This window comes from Phascolarctos cinereus, unplaced genomic scaffold, assembly GCF_003287225.1.
Source record: "Phascolarctos cinereus isolate Bilbo 61053 unplaced genomic scaffold, phaCin_HiC Scaffold_2;HRSCAF=192, whole genome shotgun sequence".
Lineage (NCBI taxonomy): Eukaryota > Metazoa > Chordata > Mammalia > Diprotodontia > Phascolarctidae > Phascolarctos > Phascolarctos cinereus.
Genome location: NW_027555625.1, coordinates 144,922,215 through 144,940,963, shown reverse-complemented (window position 1 = coordinate 144,940,963; position 18,749 = coordinate 144,922,215). Strand labels below are relative to the sequence as shown.

The window sequence follows — 18,749 nt, the reverse complement described above, 5'->3', positions numbered from 1 at the left end:
CTTTTCTCCCAAATGCTGTGCTTTTCTCACTGTCCTTTGAGTAAGGGAAGATATGAAGACACGTTGGTGATAGAGAAAGGACATTATGTTTGTCAAGAAACAAAACCCAGGTCTAGGGTAACAGAGTGTGTGAAGCTTCTTTGCATTTTAAAAGAAAATAATTAATCTTTCTTGTAGTTCTGTATTAATACTCTAGAATCAATTAAGAATAAAGGTGGAGTTTTTGTTGTTTTTGACAAAAGGAAAGCATAGTGGAATTGAGGAGTTTTTTGTTTGTTTTTTGGAGGGAGAAGGAGCTCTCATTATTGTAGTTCCCTATTGTAAATTTAAACCACAACAACACAAAACATTGGACTTGTGGTACTTCTAAGTTGTGCTCAGATTTTGCATTATATTGCTTATGGAAATGTGCAAGACATGCCTAGAAAATGTTATTTTAATGTAATTTCTGCAAGGCTGACCATGATTCTTCTTCTCCCTTTCAGGCCTGAGCACCTCCTAGCAGCAGCAGTGACAAGACGGAAGCAGGGCTTTGTTCATGGTCCATCCAACTGTGGATGCTAACTATGCATATTCTTCAGTCAGCAGCATCAAGAGGCAGGAGCTATGACAGCTGAGCAAGGCTGCCTGATTCCAGGGTGCTTTCCCTGGGTGTCATCGGCGGACACCGTGCTTTCCCCACAGCAGCAACGTGACATCTCTGCTGGTTTGACAGAGATTGAGGGCATGTTCCTTGATCGACAGCCACAGCTTAAAGCCTGCAGGAGGAGAGTCAGAGACCATTTCCATTACAGCTGAGGAAAATGAAATTTCCATTTTATTTGGTGCCTTGTAGAGACAATGCACTAACCCTTAGGGAAAGGAGTGAGGAAGAGGTTGAATTATTTAGTGGAAACTTATGTGGTTATGGATACTGACCCAACGTGATCAGAGGGGGCAAGTGTCACGCAGAGACTTATGACAGGCTATACCATGTTGCGGAATGGGGGAGTGGGGAATGGAGGCCAAACCTGGATGCTGCGATGGTCCAATCGCATCCGGCTTACCTGGCTCAGCTTTACACTCTTCATCATTTTGGTTTTCTTCCCCCTCATTGCCCACTACTACCTTACCACCTTGGACGAGGCGGACGAGGCAGGCAAACGCATCTTTGGGCCACGAGCTGGCAATGAGTTGTGCGAGGTGAAGCATGTGTTAGACCTTTGCCGCATCCGTGAGTCAGTCAGCGAAGAACTCCTGCAGCTTGAAGCCAAACGGCAGGAGCTGAACAGTGAAATTGCCAAGCTCAACCTGAAGATCGAAGCCTGTAAAAAGAGTATCGAGAATGCCAAACAGGACCTGCTGCAGCTCAAGAATGTCATCAGCCAGACTGAACATTCCTACAAAGAGCTGATGGCCCAAAATCAGCCCAAACTGTCCCTGCCTATCCGACTGTTACCAGAAAAAGATGACGTTGGCCTGCCTCCCCCTAAACTTCTCCGTAGTTGCAGGCTGCACAATTGCTTTGACTACTCTCGCTGCCCACTCACTTCTGGCTTCCCAGTCTATGTCTATGATAGTGACCAGTTGGCCTTTGGCAGCTATCTGGACCCCCTGGTCAAGCAGGCTTTTCAGGCCACAACACGAACCAACGTCTACGTCACCGAGAATGCTGACATTGCCTGCCTTTATGTGATTCTGGTGGGAGAAATGCAGGAGCCGTTGGGTCTACGGCCTGCTGAGCTGGAACAACAGTTGTACTCTCTGCCCCACTGGCGGACAGATGGACACAACCACCTGCTCATCAACCTGTCGTGGAAGTCGAATACGCAGAATTTACTGTATAACGTCAGTACGGGTCGAGCGATGGTGGCCCAGTCCACCTTTTATGCTGCTCAGTACCGGCCCGGCTTTGATATAGTCATATCGCCACTAGTCCATGCCATGTCGGAGCCCAACTTCCTGGAGATCCCTCCACAGGTGCCAGTCAAGCGGAAGTATCTCTTCAGCTTCCAAGGGGAGAAAATTGAGTCACTGCGGTCCAGCCTCCAGGAGGCCCGTTCCTTTGAAGAGGAGATGGAAGGTGACCCTCCCGCCGACTATGATGACCGAATCATTGCCACCCTGAAAGCAGTCCAGGACAGCAAGCTTGACCAGGTGCTGGTGGAGTTTACTTGCAAGAACCAGCCTAAACCTAGCCTGCCCACCGAGTGGGCACTATGTGGGGAGAGGGAGGACCGCTTAGAACTACTGAAGCTTTCCACCTTTGCCCTGATTATCACACCAGGGGATCCCCACTTGGTGATCTCTGCTGGATGTGCCACGAGGCTCTTTGAGGCACTCGAAGTTGGAGCGATTCCAGTGGTGCTGGGGGAGCAGGTGCAGCTTCCCTACCAGGATGTGCTACGGTGGAATGAGGCTGCTCTGGTGGTGCCCAAGCCACGGGTCACTGAGGTCCACTTCCTGCTGCGGAGCCTCTCAGACAGCGATCTGCTGGCCATGAGGCGCCAAGGTCGCTTCCTTTGGGAAACCTACTTCTCTACAGCTGACAGTATCTTCAACACAGTTCTGGCTGTGGTTAGGACTCGTATCCAGATCCCAGCTGCTCCCATCCGGGAAGAGGCAGCAGTTGAGATTCCCCATCGCTCAGGCAAAGCGGCAGGTACTGACCCCAACATGGCAGATAATGGGGATCTGGACCTGGGGCCAGTGGAAACAGAACCACCCTATGCCTCTCCTAAATACCTCCGCAACTTTACCTTGACTGCCACTGATCTTTATCGCAACTGGAACTCAGCCCCAGGGCCTTTCCACCTTTTCCCACACACACCTTTTGACCCTGTTCTGCCTTCAGAGGCCAAATTTCTTGGCTCTGGCACTGGATTCAGGCCCATTGGTGGAGGAGCTGGTGGTTCTGGCAAGGAGTTCCAGGCAGCACTTGGAGGCAATGTTCCAAGAGAGCAGTTCACGGTGGTGATGTTGACTTATGAACGAGAGGAGGTGCTCATGAACTCCTTAGAGAGACTGAATGGTCTCCCTTACCTGAATAAGGTGGTGGTGGTATGGAACTCCCCAAAGCTTCCTTCAGAAGACCTTCTGTGGCCTGACATTGGCGTCCCCATTATGGTAATGGAGAAACAGGCATTTTACGACACTTAGCAGATTTCTTTGGACCTTTAAGAACTGCCCTAACCCCCCCATTCCTCAGTTTCCCTTGCTTATGTTACTTCCCTCCGTGATATCTTATAGATTTCACTTCTGCTTATCTTTCGTATGTTTCACGCTGCTTATTTCTTACTCTTCCAGTTTTTCTAAAGATCTGTAGATCTGATAGACAGATCTTCCATTTTTCTATATTCATCCGTTAATGAATTTTTACCCAGGCTGTTTGTAGAAATTCTGTTTGAAGGCATAGCTTTTAATGAAAAAGGAGACTTTAGAATTTGGGGTTTGAAGATTCTGAATTTTGATTTTTAAGGGCCTGTGCAGGACAAGATTAGTAGGATTCCGTGGATTGTTACAACAAAGACTTTGAACAGTCTCTGATAGTCCTTCAAACTTCCTAAAAACAAATTCTATTTCATTCTTAAATTAGAGGGTCTTATACCAGTAATAGTCAATTATGTTTTTAAAAAATTATTGTAACAGAGATGATGAATTCAAGCTAGTTTAAAAAATTATTCAGTAAAAAGCTACAAAAACTTCATCAATTCAGTACAGACTGGTGTCATTTAGGATGTATGCAGTTCTGCCTTACAGGAAGATACACAAACATGAGTTCTGTTTCTCCTACCTGTAGACTTTGCTTCTTTAGTTTGGCTGCAGGTATATGGGAGGGAGGATATTCTGTGTCTGGCCCCCTGAATATAAGGTATATGGTATAGTGGATAGTGGATTTGGAGTTAGAGGGCCTGGTTTTTGGCTTTTGCCTCTGCTACTTAATACATAAATTGTCCGGGCCTCAGTTTCTGGCAAACTGCAAACTCCATTAATATATCACCAACTCTTTTAACTTCCCTAGGAATATAATCTACAATTAGGAAAAGATGTCATTTATCTGTCTTGTCTTCTTTAAAAGGTGAGCTCTTAGAAGAACAGGGATCTTCTGAGTGACAAGGTCAATGGTAGAAATAGAACTAGATGACATGCAAAGTCCCTTCTAGTTCTATTATCATATGTCCTCAAACTAGAGGAAATTTTCTCAGTAGTTCATTTAAAACCAGCACCCAAGAGGCACTGAGAACTTAATCTAACAATGCTTCTCCTAACAACCTCTCTTATTCACATTAATGCACTATTGAATGGCCTTATCATGCTTAACAATTGATGTCTCCCACTTTTTATTTGATAAACACAAAGCAGTATAGTTTTTTTTTTCCTACCTACCAAATTCAGAGAATTTTTAATTCTCAGGCTTTTAAAATAATAGTAGAGGGGGCAGCTAGGTGGCACAGTAGATAGAACACCAGCCCTGGAATCAGGAGGACCTGAATTCACATTCAGCCCCAGACACATTACTCACTAGCTGTGTGACCCTGGGCAAGTCACTTAACCCCAATTCCCTCGCCAAAAAAAAAAATTATTAGACACTATAATAACAAAAACCATTTGTATACACATTCTGTATATATATATTATATATGTATACATGCAAGTATGTATATTTATTATAGATAGTGCTTTAAGGTTTACAAAGTGCTCTCCCATCTAATTTGTTTGGTGGGAAGTATAAATGATATTGTTATCTCTCTGTTTTAGATGAAGAAAGTAAAACTTGGAGCAGTTAAGTGATTTTTTTTGCTATGGCATTATATAGGGGCAGCTGGGTGGCAAAGTAGATAGAGCACTGGCTCTGGGGTCAGGAAGACTCATCTCCCTGAGTTCAAATCTGGCCTCAGACACTTACTAGCTGTATGACCCTGGGTGAGTCATTTAACCTTGTTTGCCTCAGTTTCCTCATTTGTCAAATGAGCTGAGAAGGAAATGACAAACCACTCCAGTATCTCTGCCAAGAAAACCCCGAATGGACACAACTGAACAACAACAACAATTCCAGATCATAAGTGTTAGAACTGAGATTTGAACCTAAGTCTTCTGACCAATGTCTAGCACTCTTTTTACTACACCGAGTTGTCTTTTTACAGCCTCTGCTAATACAGACAAGCAGCCAGGAGGAGAGGATCAAGTCAGACATAGAACTGGTTCTTTAATAGAGTCTGGCATAAATAACACAGCTGAATATTTCTACCATTGACCCTCAAGTACTTGTCACTCACCACTGTTAGAAAACAATAGGCAGACATCTTTTTGTTAGGATTCTAGATTTTCTTAGTCTTCTAATCCTATTAGCAGTAAGTAGAGGTACTATATTGAGCACCTAGTATGTGTTAGGTATGATATAGAAAATCCAACCCAGAAGATCCCTGTTCTTCTAGGAGCTCACCTTTTAAAGAAGACAAGATAGATAAATGACATCTTTTCCTAAGTGTAGATTATATTCCTAGGGAAGTTAAAGGAGTTGGTGATATATTAATGGAGTTTGTAGTTTGCCAGAATCATCTTCAAGATGAGGAGATTTTGAGAAAATTTGATTGGAATGGGAATGTTCAGGTTGGGTCGTTTGGGGAGATGAGAGTGCCCTTATTCTCCCAGGCTATATGGATTGTTCTTCTTAAATTAATTTTATTTTCTTGAGAACTATGTGTTACAGTAATAGCTCAGTCAGATTGTAGGTAAAATTATATGTGCATGTATCCAGAGGAGGTGAGAACAGGAGCTTACGTTGACAGTGTTTTATGGTTACCAAAAGCTTTACACACATTATCTCATTTGACCCTCACAGCAACCCTGTGAGGTAAGTAGTGCAGATGATACTATTTCCATTTCAGAGATGAGGAAAGCAAGACTCAGATTGATTAACTTTCTTGTACAGGTTGTTACTGGCCACAGCTAAAAGGTGATAGAGCTTGAACTCTTTTGATACTAAGTCCACTTTTCCATTCCATCATACTTTTCTGAGATGAAAAGAGATGAGTATGGCATAAAGAAAAATAATAATATTATATTTACTAAGTGGTGGAAGGAATAGTGGGGTAGGTAATGAAAGACCAGGGAAGCAGCGATCTCAATCAAAGAAATTGCTCCAGAGTGTTTTTCTGCCAGGGATAGCTTTAATAGCTCACTTAAATTTACAAGTGTCCTTTCATTCTCTACCCAGTTTCCCTAAATCTCACAGGTAGTACTTCCTAACTCTTCTAGTCTCCCTCTTTCCTCTATGCTACAGTCGCCATCTGTCCTCCTTCCTTTCGGGTTTGTCACTGTTGCTTCTAGCTTCTTCCTATTTTATTGTTTAGTTCCCCAACCTGTTCTAGAGCCCTTTGCACTCTTTGAGAAATCTTTGGCTCTATAATTTATCAAATGCATCAGGGGGATTTTTGGAAACAGCTTGCTTCTTCCACAGCCTTATTTCCAAGTAAGTGTCATCTGTTATAGACTGAAATTTCATGAGTGTGATTGAAACTTAGGGAGGGTTTTGTCTTTGAAGTTCCACAGTGTTTCACAAATGGGGGAGCAGCTAAGCAGTGTACAGTTTTCCTTGGTTCTTTAATCTTGCTATGAGTCCCTAGGGGTAGACGAGATGATCAATGAAGGTTGACAATGAATAGGAGCCACCAAAGAACTCATCAGAACTAATCCTTTCCTTTAACTCTGTTGGGAAGTAAGTGGTTTTCTTTGATCCCTGTTGAACCCATTCCAATAAGCACAGTGCTTCAGAAGAATGCTGGCTCTTGCCAGAGAGGTGCCCATTCTCAAAAGCTTATTCAGTTCAGATTAGGGTGTGATTTTTTCCCCCTAACTCTTAAAAAAAAAGAGAGAGAAGTAATGCATGTATTTCCAAGCTGGAGACATTGCTACGCAGTTATGCTTAAGATAAAACCAGGAAATAAAGAAAGAAATGAAAACTTCTGGCCCCTTGACACTCTTCCCCAAATATATCAACAATTTTCTTTACCAGACGTCCAAAGATATCTTACGTTTCTTAATGACATTGTTGTTTTTGGCCCCTTCTAATTTAAACTGACCTCTACTGAATTTTGTATCATTGCTAATGTGAAGAAACTTGCAAGATATGGATGCAGGGAAGGCTGATACTGATATGACTTCACAGAGGTACCTTGACACCAAATCATGCTGTTGTGAAACAGAATGAACCGTGGATTGTTAGACTCAGAGGGCTGGGTTTGAGTCGTGAATCTAGTGTTTGCTGTCTGTGTGATCTTGGGAAAGTCACTTAATGTCCCAGAAGCTCATTTTCCTCCTCTCTAAAGTAAAGATGAGAAATATTGTACCTCTACCTGATAGGGTTGTTTTGAGGAATATTATTGCAGAACTTGAAGCACTATTTAAGTGTGAACTGTTCTTAATTTCTTTCCCTTTTAAGTGTTCTTTCCTTCCTTCATAATCCAGCAAATATGAACTAGATTAAAATTCATTCTTAGTATTTAATATACAGTTTGCCCAAAGGTGTTCAAGCATATATGTCCAACTGTCTGCCCTTCATTTTATGGTGACCTGTGCTGACTGGGCCATAGGATTCACATGACATGACTTCATTTCACTGGTTGGGCCTGGTGCTATGTTTATCTTTCCTGCTGCTCTCCAATTTAAACTCATCTCATGAATTTTATACTCTTTTTTGGCTCTACCTGAATTTTTTTTTAAAACCAATTGGGGTTAAGTGACTTGCCCAGGGTCACACAGCTTGTAAGTGTCAAGTGTTTGGTCTGAGGCCGGATTTGAACTCAGGTCCTCCTGACTTCAGGGCCGATGCTCTATCCACTGCGCCACCTCGCGGCCCCGGCTCTACCTAAATTTGAGATAAATAGTATGAAACATAATGGTACAGCTCTGTGTGGCTTGTCTGTGACCTATAATCCCTTTGCTATTGTCACTCCTATATCTATAAGAGAGAGGGAGAGAGAGAGAGAGTACATAAGTAGAAAGAGGAGAAGTGGCTGGAGGCAGGCAGAGAAGAGAACTGAATTTGGAGCCAGAAGATGACTTGTGATCCAATTCTAACTCTGTTACTACTTAGGCGGTCATGGGTACTTCATTTCACCTATCTCACCTCAGTTTCCTTATCTGTAAAATGAGGCATGTGGACTATTATCACCTGTTAGTCCCTTTCAGTTCTTAATTCTACTGGTGGTGTTTGCTCTCCCTGCAGGCCCAGATACAAAACCTTCAATTAGCTATGTCTTTCTAGGGGTAAATGACAAGATTATTAATGATTAAATTGAAAATGACAAGATCATTAATTCATTAGTTGGTCAGCTGGCATTGTTTTGTACCTGTTTTGTGACAGGCATTATGCTAAGCACTGGGGATGCAAAGAAAGGCAAAAAACAATCCCTGCTCTAAAGGAGCTCAGATATATTCAGGATAAATTGGAGGTACTCTTAGAGGAAAGGCAGTAAGATTAAGGAGGACTGGGAGAGACTTTTTGCCGATGGTGGGATTTTAGCAAAGTCCGTAGAAGAGTCTCTGGCACTGGCCTCTGTAGTGACAGTCTTCTTGATTTCTGACCTGCCTATTATGCTTGGTAAAATGCTAGATAAACAGAAACTTCTTAGTAAATGCTTGTTGGTTGACAGGCTGCTACTTTAAGGTTTTAGTCCAGGAAGGAAAGAGCATAAGCATGAACAGCCAGGGTGATGATTTATGATCCATGCCAAAACCACTCCCTCTGGCCAATAATTGACCATCTGAGTCTTAAGATGGCGGGGACTTGATTGGCGAGGTGCCCCCTTTGGCACCTGCCCTTTTTCTGACTGAGGACATTGGGAGAAGGCACACATCTGGTATAGAGCCATTTGGCTCCTTCCTCTAGCTTTAGTCCAGGAAGCCTTTATTGATTACTCTCCTCATGACCAGTTCATTGTGCTCAGGTCAGGAAGAGAAGGTTGCTCAGGACAGGAGGTGATCCTGCCCCCAAGGGACTTGGGTTTATTGAGGAACTAGAACTTACACACAAAACAAGAAATGTAATGAAGCAGTACATTTAATATGTCAAGTGCAGGGAAAATAATAAAAATGAGAACTTCCCTGGGCCTTGGCTTCTTCATTTGTAAAATAAATGAATTGAACTAAAAAGATTCTAAGGTCTTTCTGTAATTTTGTGATTTTTATGTGCTGTGCGTGGTCTGGAAGGGAGATCCCTGTTGGCTGGAATTCTAGGCACTGGCTTCCTGGTGGAGGTGAGACATGAAGGCAGCTGAAGGGATTGTCAGGCTTTACAGGAACACAGATTTACAGCTGAGATAACTGAGGCCTAGAGAGGAGCAGTGGTCAGGATTCCAGTCCAAGTCCTCTGACTTGTAACCCGCGACTCTTCCCCACTGTACCACACAGCGTGTCCTGAGTACCATGAGGAAAGGTGTGGGAGTAGGGGTGGTAGTGCACATTCAGTCAGCATTCTAGTCTGGTTAAAGCAGAGGGTAATTCAGAGCGAGGCAGGTGGGGCAAAGTAGCACCTGTTTCTGAGGGCTGTGGGAAACTGTTGCAGGCTCTTGGTTTAGCATGATGAAAGTGGTGTTTTAGAAAGATTAACATGTATCATTCTTGAAAGGGAGTGTTTGAAACACCGTGTGTGTGTGTGTGTGTGTGTGTGTGTGTGTGTGTGTGTGTGTGTGTGTGTGTGTCTGTCTGTCTGTCTGTCTGTCTGTCTGTACAAAGATGGATAAAGCATTTACTATGTGCCAGGCACTGTTTCAAGGGCTGGGAATACTATTATAACCAAAAAGAATGACAGTCTCTCCCTTCAGTGAGCTTATATTCTAGTGAGGAATATAATAGGGAACTATATTGTCTTACTTCATTTATAATACAATTGTGTGTGTGTGTGTGTGTGTGTGTGTGTGTGTGTGTGTGTGTGTGTGTGTGTTGTATGTGTGTTTATGTATATGTATATATCTGAAGAGGAATGATTCTTTTTACTCCCAGAGATGCCATTGCTTTGGACTTTTAATGCTTTTTACAGTGATGCTGGCAAGATCATTCTGTCTTCCTGCCATATGATTTGTCCTAGGCAGGGATGAGGAACCTGCTGCCTCAAGGCCACACTGGCCTTCTAGGCCTCAAGTGTGGCCTTTTGACAGAATCCAAACTTCACAGAACAAATCCCCTTAATAAAAGGATTTGTTCTGTAAAACTGGGACTCAGTCAAAAGGCCACACCCAAGGTCCAGGACTTTAGAGCCCCTTTCCAAGAAGTGAAAGGTATCTTAGAGACATTTTTTTCCTCTTAATAATTTAATTTTTTTTCCTTTTATTATAAACTTAACCATTAGCAAAAGGCTGTACATAAAAGGGGCACAATCTTACATCTATATGACTTTTGGTCTAGAATGTAAATAGATTTAATTCGAGAATCACTTATTAATGGCCTATTTTGTACAAAGCACAGTTCTAGGCAATGAGGGAGATACAGAGTCTAGATGAGATGTGGTCCTTACCTTCATGGAGCTTATAATATAGGGGGGATAAAACAGTACCAAAGACAACCAACTATAATTTTTAATGTTACTTGATTAGTGTGTTAGGGATGCAAAACAGTGCTTAATGAAGGAAGTTAAGGAGAAAGGTTGCTATTGACCAGGGAAGATCGGGGAAGGCTCCATAGAGGAGGTGGGCTTTTTATGCATGAGTAGGAAATCAGTAGGTTAAAAAGGGAGACTGGGTTTTCTTGGCAGGAGGAACAGTGTGAGCTTAGGTAGGAAAACTATTAGCAAATTGGTCAAATATTTATTAGCTGTTTCCTATATGTCAGGTGCTAGGGATACAGTGGCAAAAGTGAAAGCCTCAGACAACTTGAATTCTACTATGGAAGATGACACGTATACTGTTAATTGTATACAGAATGAATACAAACCCAACACAAGGTTGCTAAGAAGAGGAGCTGCCAGGTGGTGAGAGTCAGGAAAGGCCCGAGCCTTGTGCTTCAGTAGAGTCTTGTAGGAAGTGTGGAATTCTGTGAGATGGTCCAGGTGAAGAGAGACTGCGTTTGAACCGTGGGAGATGGGGTATGCCTTGTGTGTGAGGAACAGAGAGAAAGCCAGCTTGACTGAACTGTTGAGTGAGGAAAGGGGAGTAGTACTTAATGAAGCAAGGTCAGAGACAGAGAAGACCATTTAGGTTTGAACATTTGAGTGAATGGAGGAAAGTAATTTGAGATAAAGCTGGAAAGGGAGGGCAAATGCCAGACTCCAGAGGGCCTTGAATTCAAGACAAAAGAGTTTCTTTTTTTTTTTTTATTTGAGGTCTTATTTATTTTTTCAACATTCACTTTTATAGAATTTTGAGTTCCAAATTTTTCTCCTACTGTACAATCATATTAATCACATTTCTACATTAAGTCATGTTGTGAAAGAAGAATCAGAACAAAAGGGAAAAACCACGAGAAAGAAAAAATTTTTTAAAAAGTGAAAATAGTATGCTTCGATCTGCATTCAGACTCCATTGTTCTTTCTCTGGATGTGGATAGCATTTTCCATCATAAGTTTTTTGGAATTGTCTTGGATCGTTGTACTGCTGAGAAGAGCTAAGTCTATCATAGTTGATCATTGAACGATATAAGACAAAAGAGTTTTAACTTTATTGAATAAATATTGTTGAACCACTAAAGATTTTTGAGTAGAGAAACAACATGCAAAGTAGATCTCTGCCCTGGAAGATTGTTCTGACATTGGTGTGAAGATCAGGTTGGAAGGAGGAGAGAGTCAAGGTGAGAGGACAGTCACAATAGTCTGGGGTGGTTGTGATTTGATACACTGGGGTGTTAGTAGTGGAAATAGAGAAGAGCAGCGGGAATTAAGAGCTGATTAAATAGTTACCCAAATCCAGCTCCATCATCATCAGCAATAATATCCAGGCTTGAGTTGCTTTTATGTCATAAGACGGTGAGAGCTTCATTGCTTTCCAGGCAATTCGGTTAGTCCTTTTGACTGAATTTAAAATAATGGTTAAGATAACTCAGAACTCCTGAAAATTGTAATTCCTTTGTTTATCCAAGGCCAGGTGATTTCCCATTTCTCTCACCAAAATACTTCAAGAAGAAATGAGAGTAACTAATTTAGAATTGAGAGGCCATGGGCCTTACTATGAGGTTAAACCTGGATCAAAAGAAAAGAGGTTTCTTTTGATGTATTTTGATGTTCATTCTATTCCTATAATTCTTTGTTTCTAAGTAGTGGGCTATAATTTAGTGAAGAAGTTATGATACTGGGGCAGGGCTGGGGAACCTGTGGCCTTCTAGGTTCTTGGGGGTGGCCTTCTGAATGAGTCCACGTTTATAGAACAAATCCTTTTATGAAGGGGATTTGTTCTGTGAAGTTTGGATTCAGTCAAAGGGCTGAACTTGAGGACCTAGAGGGCCACAGGTTCCCCACACCTGTGGGGTTTCTTGCTATGTTTTACAGCATTTATAGAATTGGGGCCTCTAGACCTCAGTTTTAAATCTGTAAAAAGATTGAGTGAGTGGTATCTAATAACTTGTAGGCAGGCAAACAAAATGGATTTATTGATTTGGAAATTATTTAATGATTGCTAGTGGGCTTATTGCATATGGACAGTAGGAATTTTCAAAGATCAAAACTTTAAAATATCTTCTACATGCATAGCATCAAAAGTGAGTTTATGCTGATGCTTCTTGAAAGTCATTGTTGTGATGAATTCTGTTACGGTAGCTATATTGATGACACAATGCCTCATTTCCTCTGGGATGTGTCTTCCTAGCCCCAGTTCTGTTTCTGATCCAGCCATGTGCACCATTAGTCTTCCTTTCATAGAAATGTTTTTTTAAAAGCCTAGAGTCATAAGTCACTTTGAGCCACCAATATAATCCGTGACCTGCAGAGAATCTTTCCATCTTCTTTTGGTTATATTATAGAATCTTAGATTAGCAGCAGAATCTTCCTTGTTTGTGTTGTCTTGACTTATCTACCAGTGGAGAAAGATAAATGAGCCTGGGGCCTGGCTTGCATCTGGTTGTGAAGGGTAGGGTTACACACTTGGGGATTTGCTACAAATAAAAGGTAGTTCATTATGCTTTTGTAGGTTGCTGTATAACATACTTGTGAAAGAAATTCTACTTGTTTTGAAGATCTGGTCACAGGTAAATAGAAATTTTGGTATAATTTCGAAAATGAGTAACATTTATTTTTAAATAGAAAAATATGATCTACCAACCATTCAATCTGAACAGTAGTGGAGTTTGGTTTTTTTTTAGCTATTATTGAATGTTGCCCATTCATTTAGTAAATATTTATTAAGTGCCTACTATGTGCTTGGCACTAATACATTATTACTGTGATCTTAGGGAGGGTGAATAGAGCTAGGGGAAAAAATTTCCAAATTGCTGTATTTATTTCCAGAGTTGACTATATATAGACAGCAGACTTTTTTTCAACAGTGGGAGAATGATGATGTATCCAGTAGTGTTAGATATTAGTAATGTAGGTGGCTCAGTGTATGGAGTGCTGGGCCTAGGGTCAGAAAGACTCCTCCTCTTGAATTCAAATCTGGCCTCAGACACTTATTACTAGCTGTGTGACCTTGGACAAGTCATTTAACCCTGTTTGCATCAGTTTCCTCATATATAAAATGAACTGGAGAAGGAAATGGCAAACCACTCAATATCTTTGCCAAGAAAACCCCAAATGGGGTCACAGAGAGTCAGATGTAACTGAAGAACCTATTCTTATTTGTTAATTTGCATATCCTTAAAAAAAAGAATTATTGAGCAACTTTGTCCTTCTGGACCGGTTCTCTCTATGAGCAAGTGATTAATGAGCAGCATTTGTATCTAACCCACTAAAGACTTCTGAATCGTAGTTTTAGGACACATTTTCAGGAAAATCTTTTCTGTCTTTGCACTTTTTGTTTTTATCTCCATATTCTTAGGATAATAATAATAAGATAACATTTATATAGCACTTTGTATCCAAAGTGCTTTACATAGAGTACTCACCCACAACAGCCCTGTGAGGTAGGTGATGGCATCCCTACTTTATTGGTGAGGAGACTATGGCAGAGAGAGGTTATGTAATGTGGCCAGGGTCATACACCTGCCCGTCTGAGGGGCAATTCATACTCAGGTCTTCTGACTCAAAGTCCAGGGTGCTTTATCTGTTACACAACCCAGCGGTGTAACCTATACTTTTCATTGGTTGAAACCTGTATCTGATTGCTTACCCTCTCAGGAGGGGCGGAGGGGAAGAATGGAGGGAGGGATAGAATTTGGAACTCAAAACTAAAAAAAAAGTTTAAAATTGTTTTAATATGTAATTGGGGAAAATTTCATATATATATATATATATATATGTGTGTGTGTGTGTATATATATATATATATGTTTGTATGTATGTATGTACACACACACACACACACACACAATTAGTTTATATCTGCTTTCCTAACTCCGAATCTTATTTTAGGTTGCCACATTAACTCTTTCAGGGCCAATTTAGTGGTAGGTGGTGGTGGTGGTTGTAATTTTAGTTGCCCCTGCTCGATATTTTCTAGTCGTGTCCTAAGCAGGAAAAAGCAGCCTGACAGTTATGGCTCAGAATGCATCCTGTTAGTTTACTGAAATGATAAGTTCCTCTATAGCAGGAATTGTCTTATTTATCTTTTGCATCATGTAGTTGCTCTATAAATTTATAAAGCTAAGAGGAACTTTAGTGAACTTTTTTTTTCTCTCCATAGGAACCCTAATTGAATCAGTAGCCCCAGCCATTGTGTTCACTTTAGATGTTCTGTACTTTGCTTTTGCTTTTGCGGTTGAATTGCTTATTCCCTTTCCTGAAGATAATGCTGAATTCCAATATCTTGTGGCTGTTCCACCCTTTAATGAAGAATTAAGCAATCTATAGTCCATGGATGAAATCCAGCCTAATTTTCATTTCTTAATGGCTCACAAAGCGGTCCCACCAAATTGCTTTTAACAGACTTGTTTTTATACTGTGATAGTAAGAAATGTAGCTGTTTTTCTCCTCTTTCTCCCCTGAAGGGAGCAGCTGTATGGACAGCTGCAGCCTGACCTTTCACCACCCCAGCCTTGGCCAATTTTACCCTCCCACACCCAGGCCTACAATTGACTATTTTAAAGAAATAAGCATGTAGCCCTGGCAGGCACTGGGTACTTAGAAGCCTCGATACAACAGATAATTAAAACATTATTTACATTGGCTTTGAAATGATTATCTGATTTTCTGTAGCAGCTTGTTCCCTGTATTCTTATTTATAGTAATTAGTCGAATAGTAGCGGCATGATGTGGTGGAAAGAGAACTGGACTTGGAGTGGGAGATGCCTCCGTTCATTCATGTCTTGTCGCTTGCTAGCTGTGTGACCAGGGCCAAGGCACCCGCTCAGCCTTGGGCTCACAAAAGATTACTTGATAGTTCCATCTGCAGAAATTACTTTGTTCAGCAATTATCTGACTATTGATATCTAGGGAGGCATAAAAGATGGAGATGTTCACCAAAGATTCATGCACTCTACAGAATTCAAGTGGACCAGGGATTTCCTAGAGATTGTAGGGTCTCCCAGATGCTTTAGTTTGCAGGTGACTTTGTGCTGATTGCAAGTCTTAGAATACTAGAAATTCCCCTCAGTGAGATTCATAAACACTCAGAAGAGATCAACCTAATACTCTATACACACACACACACACACACACACACACACACACACACACACACACACACACTTTTACCATCTATATTTTTCCAGTGATACTGTTTGGCTATGGAATATGAAGTGCCACCATCTCTGAATAATCAAAACTGTTAGGTACATGAAGAGCAAGAGAGAGCCACATGGTGGGAACATGTAGACTGGTGTATATTACCATGAGTGATTATATGATAAAAATAGTGTACAAGAGATCATCCCAGGATGTGAAAAGCAGGCAGGGCTGGTCTGAGAGGGCAAGGGGTGACATCTTTGCATTTAACATTCATAGAATGTTAAGAGACCTTGAGGAAGGCCTCTAGCACATTGAAGGCATAGATGGATTGCAATCTTCATTGTTGCAGGGAAATACTCCTATGGATGAGGTTTCAAATCCATCTCTTCATTTCTCTCCAATCACACCGCAATCACCCTTGTCCAAGTCCTCAACATTCCTCATCTGGTCTACAGCCATAATGTTCCTGCATCGAGCTTCTCCCCCACAATCTGTTGTTCACAAATTAATATTCCTCAAGCACAAATCTGACCATGTCATTCCCCTGCTCAGGAAGTTTCATTGGCTCTCTGTTGCCTATGAAAAAATATAAATTTCTCTATTTGGTGTTTAAAGCCCTTTCCAATATGGCTGCAGCTTCTATTACCAGACTGATTATGCATTGCTCCACTTCATATCCTCTCCACTTCAGCCAGTCTGACCTCTTTGGTGTTACCCATACACAGTGTGCCATCTCCTGCATCTGCACAGTCTCAAATGTTCTCACTCCTCATCTTTCTTGGATCCCCTGGCTGTCACCTCCTTCCTCATGTCTTTCCTCATTCTCCCAGTTCTTAGTGACCCTGCCCCTCCCCTATTACTTTATTTTGTATCTATTGTATCTGTGCTCCTGTTTTACCCTCATAGACTGTGTCTTGAGAACAGGGACTTTTTTTTTTTTTGCTTTTATCTTGGTGTCCCCAGAGCCTACATACATAGCCATAGGTTCTGGAACAAGAGGGCTTCCCCATTCAGATCCTGGTCACCTGGTGGTGGTGGTAAAGGGTTGCAGTTTTGTTCTGGCAATATAGGCCACTTAAGTCTGGAACAAAGATGCTTGGTACTGTCTCTGGCATGCAGTAGATGCTTAAGGAATATTTGATTGATTTTCATCTTTGGTAAAATTGGGATAATTATATTTGTACTACCTACCTCATAGGATGGTTATGAAGAAAGCACTTTGCAAAACTTTAAAGTGCTATATAATTATGAGATGATGCTGAGGGTTTTTTTTTTTCTATCTTAAAGATAGTGTTTCTTTGTGCAAGGTACTATGGGGGATGCAGGGAAGTAAGTGTAAGGTACAGTCTTTGTCCTCAAGGAGTTAACAGTCTAGCTAGGATGATAAGATAAGAGCATGTAGACATTTAAGCAACAATACAAAGATAAATAATGTTTTACCATTTAAAACTTCAATTAACTAGAGCCCAACTACCTAGAATTCCCAGTTTATCAGTATTTCTTCTAGTATTTGACTTCTGAGACAAGAATTCTTAACTTGGGATATGTGAACTTCTTTTTACAGTTTTTAATATATTTTTTAAAAAAATCAAAACATTTATTGGAGTGTCTTGTATAAAAAAGTTTCCAGTCATAAAACATATATTACAAATCATTGAAAAAGACATTTGGCATGCGTGTATATTCTTACAGTTTTTAATAGTTTGCTATTTCAATATAATTAGTTTCTTTTGTAATCTTATGGATTTTTTGAAACGTATTTTCAAATATTACATGGTTGAAAAGCCTGTTCACAGGCTGCATCTGATCTGCCATCTCAGTGCAAAAGTCTGCCACCATGCACACAGGCAGGTGAGGCCATCTAGTAGCACCAAGCCCACTGCCCCAGCACCTTTAGGACTGGTCCTTTGAGAGTGGAGCTCTGATCTTAGCTCATGTCAAGGATGGAATTTTGAAGCATCCTGTCTCTAGAACTATGTAGATTTCTGCCCTGTGTTGCCAGAACAGAACCATAACCCTTTATTTCCATCAGGTGACTAAGATCTGTATTTAGAAGACTTCTTGTTCCAGAACCTGTGACTATATGTGTAGGTACTGTATATTCTTCTTTGATTCACTGAACTGTCAGGAGGTGGGGGTGTGGAAAGTAATACATAGTACTTACTATATGCCAGTTACTCTGCTAAGCATTCTACAGATACTATCCCATTTGATCCTTACAACAACCCAGGGAGGTAGGAGTTATTGTTATCCCTATTATTATTTATAGTTGAGGAAACTGAGGCAGTTGGAGGTTAAGTGACTTGCCTAGGGTCACCCAGCTAATAAGTGTCTGGGGCTCAATTTGAACTTCATAATTATGGGGAGTGCCCTGACACCAGGTCTTCTTTCTCATGGTACCTTAGCCTGGACCTGAGCCTTAGGCTGTCATTACAGAGTCTCTCATTACAAAGATTTTGTCAAGGAATTGGGCTTCAGACAACAGTTCTTTTCAAGTCTTCATGCTGAAGAGTTAAAACTCTGTTAAGAACGGTTTTATTGATGTTCTTCCATCTCCACTGAATTTTGCTCTCTTTACCTATGAATGGTGGGAGGGCGGTACCTATCATAAGCATTCCTTAGAGATGTTGTGGAGATGCCCACATATGACTTTGAAGGCTCCAAAGAAATCTCTGCTTTGGTATTGCCCTGAGTAATCCTGGATCTCCTCAGCCTTTGTATTCTAGCATTAATTGCATGTTTGAACTTTGTATCTTAGAGTAGATGTCTCTGATGTCCTTTATTTATTAATTTTTTTTGAGTCACAAAGAAGTACAGGGCATTGGCCACATTTTGCCTGTCCCCATGGAACTAAACTTGGTGTCATTTCACCTTTTATTGAAGACTAGTAGATCATGTCATGGAGACTTCTGTTTGTTTTTTACATTAATGAGACATTTGGTTGCTATGAGGTTGTTGAGATGATCTCAGTTTCTTGCAAGTGTCCCCATTCCTTAGGCAATTGGTCAACCACTTGAATTGGTTG

The 18,749-nt window shown here is 41.1% G+C and overlaps 1 protein-coding gene across 4 annotated transcripts in view; it reads left to right on the top strand.

The window, feature by feature from the left end:
- EXTL3 (exostosin like glycosyltransferase 3) overlaps positions 1-18,749 on the top strand; it is a 144,242-nt gene that overhangs the window by 100,495 nt on the left and 24,998 nt on the right. For all 4 annotated transcript variants that reach the window (XM_020988794.2, XM_020988784.2, XM_020988777.2 and 1 more), the window contains one exon: positions 486-3,105. In XM_020988794.2, coding sequence (XP_020844453.1) covers positions 958-3,105 — 2,148 coding nt within the window. In that variant the 5' untranslated portion in view covers positions 486-957. The remainder of the gene's footprint in view (positions 1-485; positions 3,106-18,749) is intronic.